This window comes from Tamandua tetradactyla, chromosome X (genome assembly GCF_023851605.1).
Source record: "Tamandua tetradactyla isolate mTamTet1 chromosome X, mTamTet1.pri, whole genome shotgun sequence".
Classification (NCBI taxonomy): Eukaryota; Metazoa; Chordata; class Mammalia; order Pilosa; family Myrmecophagidae; genus Tamandua; species Tamandua tetradactyla.
In genome coordinates this window covers 91,621,513-91,649,460 of record NC_135353.1, presented here as the reverse complement: position 1 = coordinate 91,649,460, position 27,948 = coordinate 91,621,513, and the positions used below count along the sequence as shown (strand labels likewise).

At 37.6% G+C, this 27,948-nt stretch overlaps 1 protein-coding gene across 2 annotated transcripts in view; it reads left to right on the top strand.

Annotated features, from left to right (window-relative positions):
* Nucleotides 1–27,776, top strand: part of P2RY10 (P2Y receptor family member 10) — a 30,104-nt gene extending 2,328 nt beyond the window's left edge. The window contains exons 2-3 of one of the 2 annotated variants that reach the window (XM_077144753.1): nt 16,782–16,868; nt 20,136–27,776. In XM_077144753.1, coding sequence (XP_077000868.1) covers nt 20,185–21,171 — 987 coding nt within the window. In that variant the 5' untranslated portion in view covers nt 16,782–16,868; nt 20,136–20,184 and the 3' untranslated portion in view covers nt 21,172–27,776. The remainder of the gene's footprint in view (nt 1–16,781; nt 16,869–20,135) is intronic. The other variant, XM_077144752.1, reaches the window with a different exon arrangement.
* The last annotated feature ends 172 nt before the right edge of the window (nt 27,777–27,948 follow it).

The following is a 27,948-nucleotide window of genomic DNA, read 5'->3' as shown; positions in this document are numbered from 1 at the left end:
AAACATAAAACAAAAAGTAAGGGAAAGGGCTCTGGAATCTAATTTTTACCATGGCAATGTCTCTCAATCGACATTTCTTCAGTCTTTTAAAACCAGTGTTCCCTTTAAGAAATGTAAAAATCTCACTGGAAAGTTATCATATTTTTGCCCCTGGGAACCAGACTCTGGCCTCCTAGAAAAACCTCCCCAATGACATTGATATTTTCTAAGTACTACATATCTAAACGCTAAGAATAATTTCTAGATCTGGATTTTCAGCAGTTCATATTATAAGGACAATAATATGCTATTAGTATTGCTTTCTCAAGTAACATATTTTTTACCCTCACACTTTAAGAATTACTGTTCAAACCTTCTTTGCAATCTTCACAACTATGCTTTTGGGTACTTTCTAAATCCGGTAAAGTGCAAGATCCAACAAAAGGCCCTTGGAGATTATTCTGTGTTCAAGTAAAGGCGAAACAAACTAACTTTTATTGAATGGTTATTATGTACCAGACATGAAAGCAGGCATTTCCACATATATTTTTCATTTAATTTTCACATTGATCTATGTTTCCAGTTAATCTTCACAATGATCTTCATTTTACAGATGAAGAAACTGTATTAGTTTCAGGCTAGACAGCAAATAATTGAGTAAAAACAGGACCTTGAAGTTTTTTGAAAGCTCATGATCCTTTCCGCTTACAAAATTATGCCCCAAGCACAAAAATGATATCTAATAAAGACTCCATCTTAAATTATTAAACATCTAAAAAAAAATTAGACATGGAAGTTAAAATCAAATTTGAAGATCTTAGTTCAAGAATAGGATCATTACTTTAATTCATTTTAAAGATAAAATTATTTTATTTTTCCTAATTTACAGAAAAAAATGTCTATACTTGCAGATTATGTATAAATATTTGTGTTTCTGACATGAAAGATGGTTATTTGGAGTGAATTTGAATTAATTCAGGAAATAGCTTTCAATCCCAGCTTCTCTTCTTTAATCCTGGTTGTGAGAGATTGAATGAAGGACACCATACTCATGGGTCTCAGACTGGCAGGGAAAACTCATGATAATAATTAGTGATTAAAAGAAGAAGAAAAATGGAAGGCAAGCAAACTTCCAAAATGGTCAGTAACATCCCTAGAATTTGGGTGGTACCCTTATGTGCTCCACTCCCCTATTTCATTTCTCCTTCTACTCCTAAAATAAGCTCAAAGTCTGATGCTATTGTCAAAGAAAGTAGGAGTTAGTGCAATAAACACATTCACTCAATGCTGTTAGTGAGAAAAGGAGAGTATTGTGAGGGTGGAGGTTTGTAGAGCATAACTGGGGAAAGAGCAATCACCGTGATGCCAGAAGTCTAGGTTTCACACTAACTGGTCTTTCACTTGCTAGTCTTAGATATTCAGAGAAAAACAGCCACTTTTTTGAGGATCATTTTTATCATCTGTAAAGTGAGGATGATATTCGCTGAAGTAATTATTCACAATATTTATTTTAACACTGTTTGTGATTATGAACGTACTAATGTTCTGTAAAGTTAAATCAGCACGGGGGTTGTGGTAGTAGCAGCTGCATTAGTGGTGGCAGAAACAGTGGCAGTGAGGGGAGTATTAGTTAGAGGCAGGTGTTGGGAGAAACCAAGCCCAGAAAGTCAGGGTTAGTTAAAGCTGTAAAACAGTTTAAGGATCATCTAGTTCAAACGATCTTATTTTAATAATGAAAGAAATGAAACCCACAGAAAGGATGGAGTTTTTTAGGGCAACAGAAAGAGTTAATATTTGAACAGGTAGTAGAATACAAATGTCCCTTAATTCCAAATCAGTATTCTTTTCACTAAGCTTCACTGCTTTTGAGTTTTCCCCCATCCCACAAGAAGTCATGTCCCATTCAGCTCATGCTTATTATAAAGAGATTGCTCCAGCATTTCCACTCACAGATCTATAATGGTTTAGGTTCATAAGCAAAGCTCCATTAGGGCCTCTGGTTTTAAAACAACACTACTTTAATAGCTGGTGGGTACTCATTTGCCACATCTGCATAGTTGTGAATGTGCAAGTAGTAGAACCGAGAATAATGGCTTCTTCATCTTTGAAGAATGGTCTTATTTATAGAAGTGCCATTTTAAAATATCTTCCTCTCCATGCAACAGGGTGTTTGGATAAGGATGATTTCAGGTTTTTCTGTTAATCATGAGCTGTCTGCTTTATTACAAACAAACAAAATCATGATAACTCTGTGATTTTGAGAACATCACTTAATAGTGATGAACCCCCATTCTCTGATCTGTTAAATAAACATAATAATAATAATAAACTCAGAGCTCTTACAAGGATTAGAAGAATATATGAATAGCACTTAACTAGTGACTGACAGAATAAATATGGAAACGTTTGGACTTAGTATTTGACTAGAACTTAGAAGGCTTGCCCAAATTCTGATGCCATAATAATATAAGTACACTTTGCTTGTACCTTTGTGAAATTACAGAATATAGCTTGTTGGTTGTGGAGTGAATTTGCCTTTGGGCAGATATTGTAGGTAACTATTTAGGTTCAAATTGAGTTATTTTTAAGGATCTGATACATCATTGAATTCTGAGACAAAATTTAGGTATTTTAAAAAATGAAGCATTCAGTGATCAAGTTCAGACATAAGATATGTGATTCATGTAGAATTTCAACTAGAAATCTGGAATTGAAGGCTTTGAAGCTCTTAGGGTCCAGATTTCTTTGACTCCACCCTTATTAACCTTGTTTTGACTGCACTTTCCATAGTAGCAGTGAGCAAAAGACTATGGCTGCTGCTTGGAAGAGTAGTAACTTATGGGAGAGACTTGAAAAGTAAAACTGCCTGAAGCTCAGTTAATGTGCCCATTCTGCATACACTTACCCTTACCAACTAATGCATATGAACCGAGTCACTATCATATGCCTACTCTCTGCTAACCACAAGGAGAAATACAAAAGTCTAAGATACAGTGTTTGCCTCCAGAGAGATTACATTTTCTTTGATGCCTATAAGTCAGTAGCAGTTCAAAGATGAGGGAAATTAGAAAAGGGTTGCCCAGTGGAGGAAAAAATGACAGATGAGATGGGACCTTGAAAGAAGAATAAAATATTAACTTCTGATTTGGGCTCCAGAGAGAAAAGAGTTTAATGGAATTTTAGGTATAACTTTATGCCAATCTTCATTATTAGGGACTTCCTTATGTCCAGATACACTTGTCTGAAAGTGAATATTTGTAGCTCAGAAAGGGTAACTGGATTTTCTGCTATAAATATTAGATTAGAGTTCTATACTGGTCATGTTCTTCAGGGATTTGCTCCAGTAAGCAGATTCCTCTTTCAAAAGGAGAGCTGTCCCTCTCAATGGTCCCATTGGGGTAGGCAGTATGTACCCTGTACAGACCACCACACACTGGAAGCACCAAGTGGCATTTATTTCTATAAAGCTGGGAATTCGGCTCTCATTTCTAGCTGGGTGGTTCACAAACGAAGAGATAAGTGCTGGAGTATAAAATTTAAGGGTGTGACTTTTTGTATGTTATAATTTTGCTTGTTCATTGTTGTTTGTGTGGCCCTGGCTAGCTGAGTTGGCTATGTGACATCAATGAGGTTAAGTCCTTAAGATTAATCCCTATAAATTCCAGCTAACATCATTTTTTAAATAGCTATTTAGTATATGTTCAGTTTTGTTGTAGAATTAGAAAGATAAGGAATTTTAAAATCTGACCACTAATGATTAAAAGCTAACAGTCCAGTGTCCAGACCTCCACAAATAGTGAAAGAATACAAGTGTTATCATAAGGCCGAAAATTTCTTCAGATAAAAATATTTACTTAATGATTGCTTTGTGTCAGGCATTCTGCTCAAATTCCCACTTTAGCCACACCCCATCACAAATACCCATTGCCCAGCTTTTTCATCATGTGATTTAAGAGGGCAATCCTTGAGGTAGGTAGGTCAATTAATATATGTTTTAACAATCCATGCAAGAGAGGATGATGAGGTGGTAGCCTGGTATAGCAGAGCCATAATTGGGATAAAGAGAAAGGTTGGTGAGGAAGGGTGAATATATATATACTGAGAGAGAGAAGATTATTTAGACTCTTGAAATTGCATACATGGTGACAGATAAGTGAAAGGCCTGGGCATTTGATGAGTTTAGTTTTTGTTTTTTTTTATATATATAATCATTTTGAGATGTCCAGGGAACATATACATGTGAAATATCTGCTGGAATTTTTGACATATAGGTTTAATATTTGAGGAAAAATGAGGTCTGGAAATAAAGATGTGAAAGTCATCAGGATGTGGGTGGTAATTGAAAGTAAATGGATTCTGTTATTCAGGAAAAAGATACCAAATAAGAAGAGAAGATACAGACCTATGTAAAACCAACATTTCAAGGATAAGCAGTACCTGGTTTTAGCTGAGAGCGAAGGGCTCTCCCCTTGGTATAAGAAGGGAACACAGAGATGAGCTAATCTAACAAAAGTCCAGTGAAAGAACTCTTTGGACCCTCCTGCTTTTATCCTTTCAACTTATGGTGTGCACAAATGGAGAGGCAGGAAGAGGGAGTTAGTGATGCCATGCCAGTAGCAACTCCTGGGCTCAGAACACTCATGGCATGCACAAGCAAGGAGGCAGGGGCCAGGGTGCTAGACACACCACAGCATACCACCAGGCACTCTTGGGCTTGGAGCACTCATGGCATGCATGGGTGAAGAGACAGAGATAAGGCAGCAAGCTGTGTCACACTGCAAGATACTCCTGGGCTCAGACCACTCACAGTGTGCACAGGTGAAAAGGCAGGTACCAGAGAAGCAGCTGTGCCATACTGCCAGGCAGTCCTGGGCTAACTGTGGGCACGGGTAGTTGAAATACTCAATCCCACAGCCCAAAGTCATTCCACACCAGACTCATCATACCTACAAGTGGATTCTCTGCTATGGTGCACACTGCCCACCCACAACTCCAGGGTTAGTAGCTTTTAGGGCACATGGAGACATGTAGTCTTGACTGGCTTTGCCCCTGGTTGTGTCCCAGCTCAATGCCTGACTTATTTGGGGACAGGCAGGCCTGAAACGAAGAGGTGGTTCAAGAGCACCATCTGCTGTGATGATGTGGAAACTGCAGTCTGGCAAACTGCCTTTCTCCCTAGCTTTTAACAGATCTTCAATTAGAGTTGCACCACCTACAGGAGACCTTGCCCTTGGTTTGGCAGGTAATTACTGACAAAATACAAAAGAAAATCTTCAACACAAACCCAAGCAAATACAGAATCTCAGATATGTGAGGAAAATCAACTTTCAAAATGACCTTATCAAGATAATCAAATGCCTCAAAAGCAGGAGAAAATTTCAAAGCACATGAAAATGCCAGAAAATATGGCCCAGCCAAATGACCAAATTGAAACAAAAGAGGAGACACAGAATTTGGGACAACTGATTAAAGACGTCCGTACAAATCTCCTAAATACATTCAATCAGTTGGCTAAAAACAGAAAGGATATCAAGAAGATACCAGAAGTGCACAAAGAAGAACTTGAATGAATAAATAGAAAAATGGCAGATCTTATGGAAGTGAAGGGCACTGTAGATTAAATTAAATACACAGCAGTAGATTTGAAGATGCAGAAAAAAAGAAAAGTGAACTACTGGATAGGACAACTGAATTTGAACTTGCAAAAGAACAAATGGTAAAGAAGATTGAAACATTTGAATTGGATCTCAGGGAAATGACAAACAACATGAAACATGCAAATATAAGAATCATTAGTGTTCCAAAAGAAGAAGAATAGTAAAGGGCTAGGAAGACTATTTGAGGACATTATTGGGAACAACTTCCCAATCCTTATGAAAGATGTAAATAAGCAAATCAAAGAAGTCCAACAAACTCCATGTTCTAGTTTGCTAGCTGCCATAATGCAATATGCCAGAAATGGAATGGCTTTTAAAAAGAGGAACTTAATAATCTGTGTACAGTTCCAAGGCCAAGAAAATGTCCCAATTAAAGCAAGTGTATAGAAATGTCCAATCTAAGGCATCCAGGGAAAGATACTTTCTTTCAAGAAGGCCGATGAAGTTCAGTGCTGCTCTCTCAAGTGAGATGGCAGGTGGTGAACACAGTTAGGGTTTCTCTCTCAGCTGGAAGGGCACATGGTGAATGCAGCATCATCTGTGAGCTTCCTTTCCAGCTCCCTGGGAGGTGTTTTCCTTCTTCATCTCCAAAAGTCACTGGCTGGTGGACTCTGTGCTTCATGGTGCTGTGGCATTCTCTGCTATCTCAGAATCTCATGGCTTTCTCCCTTGTCATTCTCTAGCTTTTTTCCAAAGAGCTTCTTCTTTTAAAGGGTGGGGATAAAACCAATCAGGATTCACTTGGAGTGGGTGGAGGCACATCTCCATCTAATCAGGTTTAAAACCCACACTGTTTGAGTCACATCTCCATGCAGATAAGCTAATTAAAGTTTCCAACATACAGTACTGAATAGGGATTAGAAGAAACCATTGCTCCCACAAGGTTGATTAAGATTAAAACATTGGTTTTTGAGGGTACATAAACCTTTTCAAACTAGCACATTCCAAATAGAATAAATCCAAACATACCCACTCTGAGACATATACCAATCAAACCGTCAAATGTTGAAGAGAAGCGAGAAATCCTGAAAGCAGCAATAAAAAAGCAACTCACCACATACAAGGGAAACCACATGAGGTTAAGTTCAGAATACTCAACAGGCACCATGAGGATGAGAAAGTAGTGGTGGTGTGATATATTTAAGATTGTGAAAGAGAAAAAATTCTAGCCTTGAATTCTTTATCCAGCCAAGTTGTCTTTCAAAATTGAAAGAGATTGGTTACTGGACTATGGACCCTCCCCCCCCCCCAAAAAAAAGTGAGGGAGGGATTAAAATATTCACCAACAAACCAATATTGAGAGAAGTTGTTAATAAAAGACGAGCCCTGCAAAAAGTAATTAAAAGAGTTCTGTTGGTTGGGAAAAAAAAGGAAAGAGAGGTCTGGAGAAAGGCTAACAGGATTGAAGAATATTAGTAAGACTAATTTAAAGGATAAAAAGAGAGGGAAAATGAATAGATCCGACAAACAAAAAAACAAAGAATGATATGGTAGATTAAAGAACTGCCTTTACAGTATTAACTTTGAATTTTAATGGGCTAAATTACCAATTAAGAGATATAGATTGGTAGAAAGGATTAAAAAATACAACCCATCAATATTATGCTTACAAGAGACTTATCTTAGGCCAAGTATACAAATAAAGTGTAAGTGAAAAGATGGCAAAAGATGTTCTATTCAATAGGTAATCAAAAGAAAGCAGAAGCAGAGTGCAAAGGTGGTTCAGTGGTAGAATTCTTGCCTACCATATGGGAGACCCTGGCTCAATTCCTAGCCTATGCACTCCTCACCAAAAAAATGTCAACAAATGGTGCTGTGATAATGGAATAGACACATGGAAAAAGAATTAAATGTGATGCCCACCATAAAGCATCCAAAAAAAAAAAAAAAAAGAAAGAAAGAAAGCCAGAGAAACTATACTATTAATATCTGACAAAATAGGGTTTAAATGTAAATACATCATAAGAGACAAAGAAGGACACTACATATTAGTAAAAGGGAGAATTCGCCAAGAAGAAATAACAATTATAAATATTTACGCACCCAAAAACAAACAAGGAGCTACAAAGTTCATGAGGCAAACTTTGGCAAAATTGAAGGGAGCAATAGATGTTTTAACAATAGTAGTGGGAGACTTCAATACACCACTCTCTTCTATAGATAGAACAACCAAACAGAGGATCAATAAGGAAACCTGTACAATGTGATAAATGAACTCTGTCTAACAAATATATATAGATTATTGCACCTCCAAAACACCAGAATATGCATTCTTCTTTAGCTCTCTTTGAACTTTCTCCAGGATAAGTCATATGCTGGGGCACAAAACAAGTCTTAACACATTTAAAAGATTGAGATTACTCAAAGCATTTTCTCTGACCATAATAGAATGAATCTGAAAATCAATAACCACCAAAGAACCAGAACTTACACAAATATATGGAAATTAAATGACACACTCTTAAATAATCATCAAGTCAAAGGAGAAATTGCAAGAGAAGTAGATAAATATCTTTGAAGATCATTGAAAATGAGATACAACATACCAGAACTTATGGGGTGTGTCAAAGGCAGTGCTGAGGGGAGAAATGTATTGCTCTAAATGTCCACATTAAAAAAGAAAAAAGAGCAAAAATCAGGGAGTTAATTGCTCACCTGGAGGAACTAGAGAAAGAACAGAAAACTAACTACAAAGCAAATAGAAGAAGATAAATAAAAATGGTTAAAGCAGAATTGAATGAACTGGAGAACAAAAGAACAATAGAAGGAATCAATAAAACAAAAAGTTCATTCTTTGAGAAAATTGATGATATCAGTGGACAGCTAGCTAGGCTAATAAAGAAAAAAGAAAGAGGATACAAATAAATAAAATAAGAAGGGAGAGAGGAATCATTAAAAAAATCATAACAGGATACTATGAACAATTATAAGCCAACAAACTAAACAACTTAGGTGAAATGGATAAATTCCTAGAAGCACATGAGCAACCTACACTGACTGGAGGAAAAATAGAAAACCTCCCCAAACCAATCACAAGTAAAGATATTCATTCAGTCATCAAAAATCTTTTTACAGAGAAAATCCCAGGGCCATATAGCTTCACAGGGGAATTTCATCAACATTTCGAAAAGAATTAACATCATTCTTGCTCAAACTTTTCCAAAGCATTGAGGAAAAAGGAATACTAATTAAATAATTTTATGAAGCTAACTTCACTCTAATACCAAAACCGGATGAAGATACTACAAGGAAAGAAAACTACAGGCCAATCTCCCTAGTGAATACACATGCAAAAATTCATAACAAAATACTTACAAATTGAATCATACACCATGACAAATGGGGTTTATTCCAGAAATGCAAGGGTGGGTCAACACAAGAAAATCAATCAGTGTACTACAACATATTAAAAAAGTTGAAAGAGAAAAAAGTCACATGATTATCTCAATTGATGCTGGAAAACCATTCAACAAAATTCAGCATCTTTTTCTGATAAAACAGCTCAAAAGGTAGGAATCAAAGGAAACTTCCTCAATACGATAAAGAGCTTATATGAATAACCCCCAGCCAGCATCATACTTAACACAGAAAGATGGAAAACCTTTCCCCTGAGATCAGGAACCAGACAAAGCCCAATGTCACCAATATAATTCAACACTCTGCTAGAAGCTCTAGCTAGAGCAATCAGGCAAGAAAAAGGAATGAAAGACATCCAAATTAGAAAAGAAGTAGGAAAACTTTCATTATTTGCAGATGATATGAGCCTTGGGAATCTTGAGAAATCTACAATAAAGCCACTTGAGCTAATAAAAAAAATCAGTAAAGTAACAGGATACAAGATTAATGTGCAGCAATCATTAATGTTTCTATACAAAAATAATGACCTAAATGAAGAAACAATTAAGAAAAAAATTCCATTCACAATAACAACTAAAAGAATCAAGTATATAGAATAAACATAACCTGGAAGATAAAGGACCTGTACATAGAAAGCAAATATTGCTAAACCAAATCAAAGAAGATCTAAATAGGTGGAAAGACATTCTGGGTTCATGGATAAAAAGGCTAAATATTAGTAAGATGTCAATTCTACCCAAACTGATCTACAGATCCAGTGCAATACCAATAAAAATTTCAACAACCTATTTTGAAGACTTGGAAAAGCAAATAATCAAATTTATTTGGAAAGAAAAAGAGCTCCAAGTAGCCAAAAACACACTAAAAAGAAAGAAGAATGAAGTGAGAGGTCTTATACTTCCTGATTTTAAACTATTATAAAGCCACAATGGTGAAAACAACATGATATTGACACAAAGATAAACATATTGATCAATGGAATTGAATTGAGAGTTTGGAAGCATATTCCCAGATCTATGGACAACTGATCTTTAAAACAGGCCCCAAATCCAATGAACTGGGACAGAATAATATTTTTGACAAATGGGGCTGGGAGAGCTGAATATCAATAGCCAAAGGAATGAAAGAGGATCCCTACCTCACACGTTGTGCCAGCTTGAAGTTCTTGTTTATTTCAGAAAAGTCATGTTTTTTAATCTGGACTCAATATTGCTGGGTGAGAGCTTTTGCTTAAGTTGTTTCCATGGACATGTGACCCACCCAATTGTGGGTAGGAAGTTTTGGGAAAAACCTTCCTCTTAGCCTTCCCTAAGGAGACACACAGGCTTTTACCAAGGTAAATGTATTAGGGAACAAGAAATGATCAGATACTTTGTGGATTATTAGACACTGGTTCAGAAGTGACATTAATTCCAGGAGACCCAAAATGTCACTCTGGTCCACCAATGAGAGTGGGAGATTATGGAAGTCTGGTGATAGATGGACTTTTAACTCAGGTCCATCTCATAGTGGGTCCAATGGTTCCTTGGACCCATTCTGTAATTATTTTCTCAGTTCAGAAAACCATAATTGGAATTGGCATATTCAGCAACTGGAAGAATCCCCACATTGGTTCCCTGACTTGAGGAATAAGGCTATTATCAAAAGGGATACCATGTGGAAGCCACTAGAACTGCCTGTAAACAACAAAACAGTAAATCAGAAGCAATACTGAATTCCTGGAGGGATTGCAGAGATTACTGCCACTCTTAAGGACCTGAAGGATGCAGAGGTGGTGATTTCCACCACATACTTATTCATCTTTCCTCTTTGGCCTGTGCAGAAAACAGATGGGTTTTGGAGAATGACAGTGACTTATTGAAAAATTAATCAGGTGGTGACTTCAATTGCAGCTGCTGTCCCCAATGTGGTATCATTGCTTGAGCAAATCAACACATCCTCTGGTACCTGGTATGCAGCTATTGATCTGGAAAAATGCATTATTCTCAACAACTTTAGTAAGGATCACCAGAAACAGTCAGCTTTCAGCCAACAGGGCCAGCAATATGCTTTCACTGTCTTACCTCAGGGGGATATCAACTCTGCAGTCCTATGTCATAATCTTGTCTGCAGGAAACTTGATAGTTTTCCCCTCCCAAAAGACATTACACTGGTCCATTATCTTGATGATATCATGTTAATTGGACTGAGTGAGCAAGATGTAGCAACTATTCTAGGTTTATTTGTAAGGCATTTGTGTCACAGAGGATGGAATATTATGCAGCCTAAGAAGAAATAAGGTTCTGAAGCATATGACATGGATGAACTTTGAGGACATAATGCTGAGTGAAATAAACCAGACACAAAAGGATAGATACTCTATGATAGGATAGACAGTGTTATTAGCCAGAGAAGTGGGAACAGTTACCTAGTATGTACAGACTAGTTAATGAGATTGAACTTAAAGGTATGTAAATGGTAGTTCATTGTGGGTTTATGAGTAATAGTGCCATATTGAAGGTGAATATGACTGAAAGGGATTCTTTAAAACCATGTACATCACTGACTGACACTACAAATATAAATAATTGCGTGGACTACTTCAAAAGTATGACACTTATACAAAGTGTTAATAACAGAAGGGTACATTGAAAAAACTGCTTATCACATACTGTGGTCTATATTTATCAGGACTACATCACTAGTACCACAACACTACCAGGGGCGTATAATTGGAGGCAGAACAAGAGTTAAGGGGAGTTTTGGATTTTCTCTTCAGTGTTGAGGTATCTATATGTTATTTTTCTCCTTGGAGCAATGGAAATTGTCTAAAGCTGAGAGTGATGATTGTTTAACTAAGTGAGAATACTGTGGAATATTGATTATTTTGGACAGAATATATGCTATATGAAAATATATCACCAAAATCCACAGATTCAAAATAAATAAATAAGTGGAAAGTTTCAGGTGTTAGAGAAAATGTGGAGAGAGAGATATAATTATTCAATGTTCGTAGGATAGCAGAATGGGGCAGCCCCAAAGGAGGATAATGCAGTGAATCCACAGGAAGCGAAATATTGTGTTGCCATATGACTAAGTTATCTCATTACTGGGAATATACTCAAAAGAACTGAAAGCAGGAACTCAAATAGACATTTGCATCCTGACGTTTATGACATTATTCATGATACCCAGTGGTTGGAGGAGGCCAAAAGCTTGACTTTGAAGCAGAAGTGTGAACCGTGGTGGATACATATGATAGAATATTGTGTGGCTACAGAAAGGAACAAAGTCATGAGGTATGCAATGAGGTGAATCAACCATAAGGACATTATGCTGAGCAAAGTAAGCCAGAGCAAAATGACAAATATTGTATGGTCTCTTTTAGAAAATACTTATAAGAAAATTGGGGTCTAAATTGTAAGCTCTTACAGAAGTCACATTTTCCTGAGCTTTAACTATTGTTTATAAATTCTGAGATGCTGTGCTATAGGTATATAACTTGGTATTTTCCTGGAACTTTGTGTAACTGTGTGACACCTAAGACTCAGAAGTGGAGTTCTACAGCTCTGAAAGTCAGCATTTCTGCATACAGCAACTGTTATAGAAGCCATAAAAGAGAGCAGCCTTCAATCAGAGATAAGAACAAAGCTGATCTGGTTGGGGATATGATTAATCAGAATACAGGGTGAAGGATGATATTGTCTTTATTTTGGAACTTCACCTACTGTATGAGACCCAAGGAAGAGAAGTTTATTTTGTCCAGAACCTAAATTTTATGTAGTACACAATCTAAATTAACCTGTTTGGCCAGCTCAGTTAAAGAACCTAAGCACATGGAGCCTAGAATTAAAAATGAGATCTTGCAATTCTGTATTGCTTAATGTAATGCTCAGATACATTCCAGATTATATTGGGCAAGTAATTAAAAAGTATTGGCAAAGACCCTTGAGAGACAATAGAAAAAAAAATGGCACTATTAAACTTTCTCAGTTGGAAATCCCTGAAACTCTCTCAAACATTCGGGTCTCCCAAATTAATGGGCCAAGACCTTGATAGTGAGGCTTGCTCTTATGAAGCTTATATTTGTAACAGGGAAGTTACACTTACCTAAAATAATGCCTTAGAGTTACTTCCAGAGAACGTCTTTTGTTGCTCAGATGTGGTCTCTCTCTTTCTCCAAGCCCAACTCTGCAAATAAAATCATTATCCTCCCCGCCCCCCACATGGCACATGACATCCAGGGATGTATGTCTCCCTGGCAATGTGGGACATGACTCCCAGGGATGCACCTGGTCTTGGCACCTTGGAATTGGAAATGCCTATCTGACCAGAAGAGGGGAAAGAAATGTAACAAAATAAAGTATCAGTAGCTAAGAGATTTCAAATAAAGTCAAGAGGCTATTCTGGAGGTTATTCTTATTCAAACTTCTGATAGATATTGCCAATTGACATGGTATACCAGGCTCCATCTAACAGCATTCTTGTAACCATAAAAATTATCCAGGGCTCTGTTGGAGAATCTATAAAAGTTTCACTCACTAAACCCCATGATGCCAACACCTGTTTTCAACATGAAGTTAGAATGGTCATTGCACAAATATCCCTAATGGCTGGGAAAAGGATCAAATGAGAAGGAGGAGTTGTATCAAATAAGATAGGATTTAACAAATGAGTATGACCACTGACTCATTGTGTTATTTTCCTTTTCAGTTTCCAATGTCTTAGAGCAGCTTGAAAATAACACCTAAAATGGTGGAACTGTAACCCATACCATACTTTGAATTTTTTTCTAGAGCTGCTTGTTTAGTACTTTGAAATTTAACATTGTTTGTGTTTATGTTATATTTCACAATTTAAAATATTTTTAAAAAGAATAAGCAGAGTTAAAAATAAGCTGCAAAAGAGACTCAGAATGAATAGACAGATAATTAAGGGAAGAATCAAGAAAGACTTGTGCCTTGGAAGCCAAAATAAGTGAATATTTCAAAATTATGGAAGTTGTAAGACTGTCCAGGGCACCAAAGAAGTCCTGCATGGTTTAGCAATCTGATGGCCATTTGTTACATTTGCCAAAGCAGTTTCAGTGAGATTTGGGAGTGTGCATGCCACCATGGAGTGCATTGAAAGGTGAATATAAAGTGAAGAAAGTGGGAAGTTTAAGAAGAAGATGGTGACAAAGAGCTAGAACAAGGTTCACAGACAAGAAAAGAATTATTTGGTAGGTTGGAGAGAACAGATGACAAAACCTAGCTGAGAATGGAGAAAATAATGATCTAGAAGTGAAAGCAAAGAATCAATGAAAGAGTATCCTGAGGGAGGTAAGAAGAGAAAAGAATAAAATCATGAAATTGGTCTTGTGCAACAAAAAGGGTAGCTATGTTGGGAAATAAGAACAGTGCAGCTGTAGATATGATTATGCGTGTTGAGAGGGCACAGTGGATGAAGTTGAACTTCTCCTAAATCAATAACCTTAATTTCTTCCATGAGGCAAGAGATAAGACAATCTACTGAGAAAAAAAAATGGGGGAGAGCAGGAGAGAGAAGGAAACTTTAGCAGATTTGTGAAGGTGTAGAATAGCTACCATGGGAATAAGAGATGATGCTAACCTAGAGTGTGCAAAAAGAGTGTAGTTGTGCCAAACCAAATAGACCCTGATATTTTTAATAGCAGCATCCAATAGTTTGGGTAGTTAAGAAAGAAAACAGATTGTGGTATTGATCTGAAGTAATGTCTTGCCTGGCTGGTGCAGCAGAAAAATGGGGTGCAAGGAAGTTTAGGGCTCTAGTGTGACTGTTTAATTTGACCAACTACTCCACTTGGGCTGGGTAGGGGAGAATGTGAGATAAGGGAATGTGCTGGGTTAGACTAGGAAAATTGAGAGAATTAGAAATTTAAGGTCTCAGGGTGTTTATGGGGCAATTTAGTTTGATGGAGTTTGTAGTGGAACTCAGTGTTCATATTGTTAGAGAAAGAAAAAGTATTTTAAGAAGTTAGGAATTGATGAAGTTTGGCAGACTACAGATTTGGAAAGTAGTGGAAAAAGGAATTTCTGAATTGGTTCAGATAGTCAGGAAAAGTGAAAGAAGTTAGCTGATAAACGTGAATGGGTTTTAGAAAAGTGCACATATTTGAAATATTTTTATAATATTTCACATTTTACAAATGAAATTATCTTTTACTCCTCAGTCAGTCTCCAAAACTGGTCAATTCCATAACTGAGTTTTACTGGAAATTCTAACATTCCTATCATACTAAGTTCAGAGCTTGTTCTTTGTCTTCTGAACTATTGCAGCAATAAGATGATCAACCACTGGCCCAGTTTTAGCACAGGAAGTCCCACATCCCAGGAATCCCTCAGTCCTTAGAAAAACTGGAAGGCTGGACACCTTACAGACTTCCAACTGATTTGGACTTTCCTTTTTCTGGTTTCTCATGTTCCACACTTTTGCTACAGTTATTTTTCTAAAACTCAGGTATGGTAATACCACAACTCTTCTTAAAATCATTCAATGATTCCACATAAAGTGCATTCAAAGTCCTCCATTATTTAGTCCCATTTTTATTTATAGTCCCTTTTCCTTCCATTACATTCTCCCACTCTCACTTCTTATGCCACTCTCCCTTTTTGTGCTCCAGCTGGGCTGGAATACCTGTTTTTTATGTAAACCATTCATTTTGTGCTTTAGGACCCTTGAATTTTATTCATTCAGTTATGGAAGTTCTTTCTCTTCCTCTCTTCTGTTTGTGCCTGGCCTAGAACCACAGCTGGTTAATGAAAATTGACTTCTCTTCTAGTTGCACTTCTAATTCTCTTCTTCTGGCCAGGCTTTCTTTCTGCTTTCACAGAAATTTTTATGTTACCTCTTTCATGGCATCATTTTTGAAATCTATTGTTAGTTATTCTTATGCATCTCTCCCTAAAGTGGCTGTAAATTCCTTGAGGTCAACAAACATATATTACTTTTCTTTGAAAAATCCCACTTCACTCCACCACTCTCAGTAATTAGCATATTAGATCCACACATGCCAAAATGTCTGTTTCCTGGATGAAGTCACAAATTATTAAGTCCAGGATAAATGGTATTGATATTAACCAGTGCAGGGTGGCATGAGTTTTGAAGGCTTTTTTTTTTTAAAAAAAATCTGGAACTAGTCCCCCAATTTAATGAACTACTGAGATTTAAACAGATTAGTGACTAATTCAGACACAGTCAAATTTATATCTTTCCCAGACATCTTTATTTTTCTATCCATCCATGGCCCTAGAAAGACTAATAAGGAAATATAGATAGCTTGGCTCAAGTGCCATCTTCTTTGGCTCAGAATGATTCTATCTCTCAGAATTCAATTGAGGCAGCCTGTATGGTAGAAAATCATTGAATAGGAAGCCTAAAATTCCAGCTTCCAGTCCTAATTCCACCAGATACTAACCTTGTGATCTTGAACACAAGGCACTGAATTTTTGAATGCATTTGTTTATTAGCTAAAAATGTGGTATTACTGGTATCTGCCATACTTTCCTCACAAGGATGATGCTGTGCTCACATAAAGAATTCCCATTATCTTTTGCACCCCTTTTTTTTTAGTTCTTACCATACACTGATTGTGTTGGAGATTTTTTAAAACATTTCCCCTAACAGAGAAGAAATTTTTCAGGGACAGAGACCTATGAACTTAGCATAGAGTTCATAGGATACGGAGTATAAGATATCTATTAATTGAGTAATGGCCTTGAAGGCAGTCAGAGTCCAACCGAAAAACATGGAAAAAATAAAGCTATTTTTCCCTTTATGTTTACTTTGCAGGCACTGACAATTTTGGATACTATAGATCCACCTTCCTCACCCCCATTCCAGGTTTGCAGAAAGTCGTTTGCTGATGGAATGATACTGGTAATCATCTGCAAGACTACAACCAATAAAAGTGAAAGATTGAGATATCTTTGGAAGCAGATCATAGGAACTTCTTTCATCCTGAGGTCCATATAATAATGTTGATGATACCCTGAGACCTTGGGCTTTGCTGATATCTAATTTTATTATATTTTCAGTGATGCTGGTGTTGTTGTAACCAAGTAGAGAAATAACAGTGGCCTAGGTTGGAGTGGAGGCGGTAGAAGTAGAGAGTTGTTTATAGATTTGAAAGCTTTTTAGGAAGGAGAATCACATGGATTCTGATTGGATATGGGAGTAATATAATGGCAGAGGTCTGGATGACTCCCCAGTTTATAGCTTTGGTGTCTAGGAGGTGAGTCAAGGCACAGACTGAGAAGGAGAGCATAGGCTCAAGAGTTTATCACCCAAAGTCTACCTTGAGCAGCCCATTTTCAAACCTGCTTATGAGATAAGAACCAAAGATATATCTAGATTGAAGGGTAGAGAAACTGAAAACCCAAGGAGGAACAAATCACTCTGCAATAATCAATGATAGAGCCAGAGCCAGAGCCAGAGCCAAAGAAACAGAAACAGAAAGAGAAAAGGAAAGTAGTCAGTTTTTAAGCTCTTCCATTCTGCTTTTCCTTGTTAGTAACTTCTTAGGTTTTTCTCTTTCCTTAAATTTCAGAAGTGACACAAATTTACTCCAGCAAGCTAAATATTCCCTCTCTAAAGCGAGTCCACATTTCTTCCAACCCAACACAAATTCTCCCAAAACTCTCTCCATCATATGGATTTCACATTTAGTTGTCATCAAACAGATTTGGGGAAACCCCTCCCTACTTCCCCTTCAGTCTGGAGAAGAAAAGAGATTTTTAAAAGCAGGTAATACAAGTCTCTAAGCTCACAATGAACTGTGAATTTCAGAGGAATAATAACCCACAGAGAAAAAGAAGGTGCGAGTTTGACCTCTACCTTTCTTTCAGCCTAATATGGCTCTGTCATTTAACAAAGGGGTGTGAGCAGGAAATACCCTTTTAGTAACTGAAACTTTCTAAATCAGCTAAACAGGAACAAATAGCCACATCTGTAAATTGCAGAAGTGGAAGTGTGATTTGGGTGGATGTGAGCTGTTCTTGGTTCTTATAACTATAATGCATTTGGTACATCTTCCCTTGCTCTCTCACAGCCTTTGCATGAATAATAATAGTAGCGGTGCCAGGACTGAAATCATAGTGGCTGGTGGGGAGGGATGGGGTGGCATGTATGTGGGAATGTGCTTAGTTCTGTCCTGACAGCATAACTAGGGGAATTCTGGTGTTATTAGATCAGAAGGTCCTATTACAAGAACAGAAAGGTGCACTCTATCATAGTGTGCCCTTCATACAAAACCATAAATAGTACTGAGCTAGCCTCATTTCACTAAGTAATTCTTCTGAGACAGAGAGAGGCAAGTGGTATCCATAGGTTTTGGAGCAAGCCAGGTATGATAGTAAATCTTATCTTCATCATTGTGCTAGCTTTGTGTCCTCAAGCCATTTACTGAATTTCTCTGAACCTTAGTTTTCTCAATTGCATTATGGCAGAATTAAGAGTACCTACCTTTTAGGGCCATTGTGAGAATTAAATTAGATAATGCATAGGAAACTCCCATCACAAGTTCTTTCTATTGAACATCATAGATAATTATAAAATGACAATTACTTCCTACCTTCTCACCTGTGGGTATACCTCCATCTCCACTACTCTGAGCTCTAAGTCATACAGACATTTGCAAAATGTCTGCATGACTTTTTAGGGCATATAAAAAATAATATGCCAAGTAGGGAGGGGTGAAAAAAGGGGAGGGAAAGTGAAAGCATGCTTTCGTAAAATGGTAGCTCATAATGTCTGCTTTCTTTCATCTGTGAATTCACAATTTAAAGTTTTACTCTTTTAACACATCTCTACATCCATATTTCCTGGGGTAGGAATAAAAATGAAATAGAAAACCATTCTTCTACTTAGGAAGAGAGTGTAAAATTAGGTCACTCCTTTGTTTCTGTAAACTTATTTAAAGCAAAAACAAAATACCAACAAAACAGTAACAAAGACAACAAAAACCCTTACCTCAACTGAGGAAGAACTTCAGTTTTATTTCTCTCACTTTTAGCTGTAAATACAGTCAACATTCCCAGGTATGGAAAGAAAGTACATTTGTTCAGCTTGTCTTTGGGAAGAAATCAAATGATGGGGAGATTAGCCATATTGCCTTCCCTTTTGAAGTTCCAGATCTTCCATTTAGTAGCTGTGTGGCCTTAATAAACCCTTTTCTCTAGACCTCACTTCTTCTAACTGTATTATGCAAGGGATGGATTAGGTAGTTTCCAAGGATCCTTCCCCGTCTGAAATTCTACAAGATAGTTCAAATAAAATAATTAAGCTGTTTCTCTCTTACCATTCCTATCTGCAGGTAGCCTGCATAACTCTATGGCCAGATCTTGAGAAACACTAAAGTTTACCTTATACCCCATATACCCTACATATAATGTATAATAAAAACCATACTAAAGAAAAATATGAATGAAGGAGTCCAAAAATGTTTTATCCTTATGATGACTACTTTAATGAATGAAAAAGAGGTCTTTAATCTTAAACTGTTTCCCAGAAATGGTGTTGCTAGCCTTGTTTTACTGGTGCCCTAAGTAAAGTTCTTTGTGAGTGTTGGGTAATTCTTCCATGCCCATGCCCTTGTGCCACACGAGGATATTCCTAAGCCCTAAAATTAGTGAGAAGTTTCTCTTATTCCGTATCAGACTAGGACAGTAGCAATGCAGTATCAAGGCAACGAATCCATTTTCCAAGCACTGGCAAGTCAAGGCAGGAAGCCAGCACCCCATAGACAATGTAGCAGACAAAGGAGAGACAAGGAGATCTAAAAGGTGAAGCTGGATTTCTACCATTGCGTTTGGGAGTGAATGAGCAATATTCATTCTAACTAGGGCTTGGAAAAAACAAATTTGAAGGCAAATGGGAATAAACTCAAATGTCAAAGATTAAATGTACAGCCATTTAGATGTGGTAGGAATCTGGTAGAGCAATTGAGGGACAATACCATGGCTTCCTAATTAATTCACTGGATGACTGTGATCAGTTGTAGAGCTTCTTTGAACCTCTATTTCTCATCTCTAAACAAGTCCATTCTAATTCTAATACCCTATGTCTTTGTAAGTATAAAAAAGAGAGCTGGTGGAATAAAGAACTAAGTTAACCATTATACTCTTTGTTTCTGTTTGCTTTGGGCAGGGATCATAACTTCACAACTTACCTTGATGAATATATTGAAATATTCAAGATGGATAACAATACCACCAGCAATGCCGATACCGACTGCCCTCCACCTAATGTGACATTTCAGTACTCCTTGTATGCAACCACCTATATCCTCATATTCATCCCCGGTCTTCTGGCCAACAGTTCAGCCTTGTGGGTTCTTTGCCGCTTCATTAGCAAGAAAAATAAAGCTGTAATTTTTATGATCAATCTCTCTGTGGCTGATCTTGCGCATGTGCTGTCTTTACCCCTCCGGATTTACTATTACATCAGTCACCACTGGCCTTTTCAGAAAGCCCTTTGCCTACTGAGTTTCTACCTGAAGTATTTGAATATGTATGCCAGCATTTGCTTCCTGACATGCATCAGCCTTCAGAGATGCTTCTTTCTCCTCAAGCCCTTCAGGGCCAGAGACTGGAAACGTCAGTATGATGTGGGCATCAGTGCTGCCATCTGGCTCATCGTGGGCACTGCCTGTTTGCCGTTTCCCATCCTCAGAAGCACGGACTTAGCCAACAAAACGGAGTCTTGCTTTGCTGATCTTGGTTATACGCCTATGAATGCAGTGGCTTTGGTTGGAATGATAACAATTGCTGAACTGGCAGGGTTTGTGATCCCAGTGGTCGTCATTGCATGGTGTACCTGGAAAACCACTATATCTTTGAGACAGCCACAACTGGCTTTCCAAGGGATCAGTGAAAGGCAGAAAGCACTACGGATGGTTTTCATGTGTGCCGCAGTCTTCTTCATTTGCTTCACTCCCTATCATATTAACTTTATTTTTTACACCATGGTAAAGGAAACCATCATTAGCAGTTGTCCCATTGTCCGAAGCACGCTGTATTTCCACCCTTTTTGTCTGTGCCTTGCAAGTCTCTGCTGCCTTTTGGATCCAATTCTCTATTACTTCATGGCCTCAGAGTTTCGTGACCAACTATCCCATCATGGCAGCTCTGTTATCCGTTCCCGCCTCATGAGCAGGGAGAGTGGTTCATCAATGGCTAGCTAAAAATTAAATAACTTTTAATTATGACTTTGTTTACTCTTGCATTTTGGCTTGCTCCAAAAACCAGAAAGACCAAATAGATGATTCCTTTAATTGAATTTTGAAGAAGAAGAGAAATTAATGTCTAATGTTGTGATGGTGATAAGAGTTTGATGGTGGAGACAGACTGTGGAAAATGCCAGAGAAGAAGAGAACATGGTACTGACTTATTTCCTCCTTGGTAATTCAAGGCACTTTCTTATTTTCAAGAGCTAGATCAAGCTTTTACAGATGTTTCCAACCAAATAGAAATGGGATATTTTAATAAACATTTCTTCAGTAAATGTTATTGTTAATATGATACAACAATACATGAAACTTTTTTAGCATATAAAAAAGAATTTTATTCCTGAATAGGAGTAAAAGTATCCAGTTGTGATGGTGAGGCTCTGGTGTCAACTTGGCCCAGGGATTATGCCCAGTTGTCTGGTCAAGCAAGCACTGGCCTGGCTATTGCTGCAAGGATATTTTGTGGCTGGTTGGTAAACCAGAAGGCTGGTGTATTAAATCATCAGTCCATTGATTACAGCTGTGGCTGTTTACCTCTGTGCTCAACTAAGCCATGCCTCCCACAAATGAGATAATCCAATCAGTTGAAGACTTTTACAGAAGAAGAGACACTTTTTCACTGCTTCTTCAGCCAACAAATCTCTCCTGAGTTCATCCAGACACTTCTTCAGAGCTGCCAGCTTCACAGCCTGCTCTGTGGATTTTGAACTCTTCCATTCCCACAGTTGCATAAGACACCTTTATAAATCTCATATTTACAGATATGTCCTGTTGGTTCTGTTTTTCTAGAGAACACAGCTAATACATCACCTGTAAGTAGAAAATAAAATAAAGCACAGAAAGATTAAAGTAATTTTTCTTGTCTAATAGAATATAGCCAGTTTTTAACAAAATTTCTGTTTGAACACGGGTACTGAGAATCAATAATGAAGTTATTTAATCACTGCCCTTTGGATCCTGGGTCTTCCTTCTTTCACTCATCCAGTTTTCATGACCAGAATTGCTGTACATTTTCAGCTTCACCACAAGTGCCAAGTAGCAGTTCAAAGCAACTACATTGATTGACAATTTCTATTATTCTTGTTTTCAAACATCCAATCTCACCTCTTCTAGATCTTATAATAGGGACTGATGACAGATTTTTTAATGGGAAGGTCTGCATATTATATTGCCTTGGAAAGATAGCTAGGGCATACTTTTATTTCAAAATAAAAGAATAATTTGAATATTTTTATGTGTCAGATAACCATCTCTGTTAAAATGTAAACAGTGTACAAGATAACATGAGAACACACATCATAGGGTTTACAATGGTTAGCACAGCAATTTAAATTTGGAGTATGCAGCATAATGCCCTTCACATTGCAGAGAGCTTTACTCATTTTAATAGAAGCAGCCATTCTTGACTTTGCAGTGTGTTATCTTTGATAACACAAGGAAGTACAGATAGAAGTTGCTGTCTGTACCGGTTTGAAAATATTATGTAACTCAGAAAAACCATGTTCTAATCCTGATCTAGTCTCGTAGGGGCAGTCATGTCTTTCAATCCTGATTCAATATTGTAGTATGAAAATCTTGATTATATCATCTCTGCAGAGATGTGACATGCTCAACTGTGGGTGTGGCCTTTTGATTAGATGGAGATGTGACTCCACCTATTCCAAGTGGGTCTAGATTAGTGTACTGGAATCCTTGAAAAGAAAAAACATTTTGGAGAGAGCTCAGAAGAGAGTCTTGGATGTTTGAAGATGCTTCGAGCCCAGCAGAATTTGCCATGTGTCTTCTCATGAGATGCTAGTGAGCCAGAACTTGGACAGAGCCAAGGGAAGCCAAGAGATGAAAGCCAAGCCTGAGAAGCATAGTGAGAAATTCCCATAGGAACAGAAACTGAAAGATATGGAGCTCAGTAGCAAGGGACTGGCAGATGCCAGTCATGGGACTACCCAGCTGACAGAGCTGTCCCTGACCCATCGACCTTCCTTGAATTAAGGTATCTTCCCCATAGACAGAAATGATGAACATGTCATTAAAAACTGGAAGGAAGAAATTCTTTGTAGATGGAAAGCAAAATTTAACAGTGATGAACTGGGATATTTAGCAGAAGAAATTTCCAAGCTAAATGTGAAATTACAGTCTGGCTGCTCTTTGAAGCTTTAGTAAAATGTGAGAAGAAAGAGATGAGAACTAAACTCTTGCATGCAAAAAATCTTGTTTTTCTCTTATCATATGACATAAGTTATATTGTTTGTGTTATAGCATTTAAATTATAGGATATGAAGTTTAAGGGTGAATGTTACCTAAGGACTTGTACCTGATTCTGGAGAGATGTAGTGCATTGCTGGCTGTACACAAGACAGTTGAGTATTGTTAGGCAAAACATATGTCTGTTATTGCATTCTATTTGGAAATTAAGCATATTTCAAGGTGATGTACATAGCTGCCAATTTGGCAGTGGTGGACTTTGATGGTTAGGTTCTGGTGGAAACTTGGACATGCGATGATGCCCAGTTGTCTGGTCACACAAGTACTGGCCTGCCCATTGCTGCAAGGATAAAAGAAAACAGAAATTGGTGTTCTGGAGAATTCTGGGCTTTCAGAAAGTGAGACCCCAGTAAATAGACCCTCATATGAGGATTTATCCAATCATGGAAGTGGTCAGCCATTGAGGGACAAGTTTGGATTTGAGATGGGTTTATCCAGAAAGAATTTATGGAAAGTCCTATTATCTGATGGGTATAATCCCAGTATACTACACAATAAACCAACTAGAGTGTTGTGGAAGGTATATAAATGGAACTGCTGCCAGTCTGGATTAAAGGGACAGAGTAAAAGAAAAATGTCTTCAGAGGCAGGACCATGGAGGCTAAGGTCTGGAGCCAGGAAATCTCAGTCCAGGAGAGTGGACCCACCCTTATATATGGAGAAGGTGAGTTGGACCCAGAAGCAAAGGTTGGGCCTTCTGCTTCATTGCTCATGAAGAGCTGTGCCCCCTCAGGCCTTTGAGAGGGTGGAGTGCATAAACTAGAGATTAGGGCAAACCTGGCTGCCACCCCATTGTTCTGAAGGGGTTCGGCATGTGCCTTGGAGATGGCAGAGATTCTGGGTGCTGCCTCAATGTATGGACAGGGTGGTGCCAAGTAAAAGGTGGTCCCCTGGAGCAACCGCTGCATTCTAAAGCCCTGAGGATATAACTCTCAGACTTTGGAATCTAATGCGGTTTGCCCTGCAGGTTTTTTGAACTGTATGGGTCCAGTGACCGCTGTTTACCTTTCAGTTTCTCCCTATGGCAATAGGAACATATATCCTATGACTGTCCCACCTTTGTATATTGGCAATAGATAACTTATTCTGAGTTTTACAGGTCCAGAGTCAGTGGAGAATTTTTTACCTTAGAACAGACCATGCCTGTAACTAACTTTGATGAGATTTTTGTATTGTTCTTGACTCTGTATGGTATTTGTATTGTTACTGAAGTGGTTTAAGCTTTTGTGATATTGTAATGGAGTGAATGTATTCTGTATATGGAAAAACATGTCTTTTGGGGGGTCCAGAGGGTGGAATGTGCCCATTCAAAAATACTATGTACACCAGAATAGCCATATTTTAATACGGATCCAATCTTGTGGTGGGGGCACTATTTCTTTTAATTATGATTTAAAAGGGGGGTAGGGACTCTTGATTAAATTTTCTCCATAGAGATGTGACATTCCCAAATGTGGGTGTGGCTTTTTGATTAGATGGAGATGTGACTCCACCCATTCCAGTTGGGTCTTGATTAGTTTACTGGAGTCCTTTAAAATAGGCAACATTTTGGAGAGAGCTCAGAAGAGAGACATGGATATTTGGAGATGCTTAGAGCCCTGTCGATATTGCCATGTCCCTTCCCATGAGTTGTTAAGCAAGCCAGAGCCTGGAGAGAGCCAAGGGAAGCCAAGGGATGAAAGCTAGCTCTGGAGAAACAAAGTGAGGAAACACTACAGGAATGAGACTGAAAGCAATGGAGCGTATGAGCAAGTGACCAACAGACACCAGTTATGAAATATCCTAGCACCAATGGTCAGGCCAGTGCTTGCCTGATCGGACAACTGGGCATTACCAATTGACCAAGCTGACACCAGAACCTAACCATCACACCAATCTTTCTAAGAAATAAATGCACAAACACAAGGAAGTAAAAAGTTGCAGTAAATGTGTACTAAAGATTTGGGCTCAAAACTGTCACTGAATAAAAAGCATAAAAAGTCACTCATTCATTTAAAATGCTTTAGGAGCCTATCATGTTCTGGGTTGTCATTGTGTTAGGTACTTTCTCATATAGCACCTCATTTGGCCTTTCTTTAAAAACTTATGGAAGTTTCCATTACAAATGAATAAAATGGAAGGTGAGACAAGTTAAGCAGCTTGACTCAGGATAAAAAATAGTGAGCCAAGATTTGTCCAGTATACATCATATCTGCTTAAATTATTCTGTTTGTGTTATTACATTTGCTAGGTCAATATTAATTTCATTAGAACTGTGAAGATGTGATGATTAATTTTACGTGTCAACTTGACTAGTTTCTGCTTTCCAGTTGTTTGGTCAAACACTGGTCTACCTCTCTGGAGGCATTTCATACATGGCATAAAATTCAAAATCAGTGATCCTTAAGTAAAGGAAATTTCTCTCTAAAATGTCGGTAGGTATTCTATAATCAGTTGGATATTCAAGGAGGAATAGCTGAAGATTTCTGTGATCAAAGGGAATTCTTCCTTATGACAACATCCTCCACATCTTCCTGAGTTTTGTACCTAATTCAGACTCCAGAATTCAACATCTCCATCACTGGAACTTCTAGTCTCAAGCCCTCCCTACAGATTCAGACTTGCCTGTCCCCATAATAAGCCGAGCCAATAACTTATGCATCCTATTGGGTCTCTTTCTCTGAAGAAGTCTGTCTGATATGAAGAGAAAGACTAAACTTAGTCCACCTGAGACAAAGACCATTTCAGCACAATTTGACTGGGATTATCAGAAAAATCTATGGGTTTGGGGTTGGCATGTCAGACTGGAGGTTATAAGGTATCAAATGATAACAAGCTTTCCTAACTCTCTCCCAGTCTACAGGGCCATGATGAGAGGAGCTATAAGAACATGAAACAGTTCATTATTTTCCACAATAGGTAATTTAGGACATAATGAAGACCATATGAGCCTCATAAATAGATAGATGAAATTGGAAAGCTGGAAAGCCAAGAAAAGATTTTTTTGGAGTTTTCCAATACTCCTTCTTAAACATTACTATACTTCACTTTGAACATATGTGTGTTTTCTGAGAAGTTTCTCTGAGCAGAGTTCACAGAATTGCATTAGAGACCAAGAATAATATACTACCATGAGTGAATGAGAGAAAAATGTGTGTCCCCCTTCTGGCAATTTTCTCATCTTCAGTTTCAGAGTCACTATGGAGGATTTGAATACCAGCAATCCTCAGATTCTCAGGTTGGCATTTGTGAATCTCAATCCATCATTCTCGTATTTTTTATGCCTGTGATTTAAACAGACTCTTGTAAGAGAAGGGAAGTGGTGGTCTTCAAAATATTCCATTGAGCAGTTTGGCTATAGAAAATGAAGAAGTGACAAATTAAAAAATGAAGTAAAAATAGAATAAGATTTCCAAGGAGGGACAGAGTTCTAGAACTATAATATAATGAAACTGAATTTCTGATTCTTTATACACATCTATCTGAAGAGAATCTATGACGAGGGCTTCCAGAAGGGCCTGGCTGTTGAGAGTAACATTATCAGAATGGCCATGTAGACAGTCTCCACCTTAAGTAGATGACTTTGAAACAGCCCCATTTAAAGCTACATATCCTCCTATGATTTTGGAGAAAACGAGCCTCACTTTTCAATAGTCCTTTCAGTTAGTTTAAAAGAAGTAATGTTTCAAGCACAGGAATGTGGATTAACGAGCAAATTAAATTAGGCACTTTTCACTTTAATGTAGAATCTGTAGGCTCTTTCTGACATGTGAATCCAAAGGGAAGAGTTGCAAATGTAGTGAGAGAGAAAAGGATAAAAACACACTAGCAACCAACGTGCTTTAATTTTTAAGGCTGGTTCATCTTCAATAATGCTAAGGGGAAAGGAGATAATGCTCTGGTTGATGAGATGGCACCTCGAGAGGCAATAAGACTATGTTAATGTATTACAATGAGCAACAGTTTAAACAGTTATCCCTATGCTTGTGACAGGGTCGTGATGTGAGGCAAAGAAGAGAATTTTGAATCAGTTTCTCAAAATGTCACAAAAAATCCTTAAATTTCCTCATATTTCCACAAGAACCATGTCATATCCAATTAGAAACCTTTCAGAACCCCATATCTTGATGAAAGACTTGTTCACATTTTGACTGTTTCAATAACAATGGGAAGGAATTTTGAAGAATACAAAAATTTTATACAACAATTTGTATGATCTTAAACGTTGTTTATGTGGGATTCGTTAGACTGTTTACCTTTAGAAAGCTTTATATACAAACATAGAGTAAAACATTTACCACTGATTAAATGGATTATTTGCAAGGAATGTGTGGTCATTTTTATAAAAAACATTGAACATAAGACTCTTGCTTAAAAATATAAACCCCTATTATAAAATGCTCCTATGAGAAGAGTTTCTCCTTGCATAATTTTACTTACAGCATATTTACCAAGAATGTAATCCACCAAACAAGTAAGTTTATTGTTTTT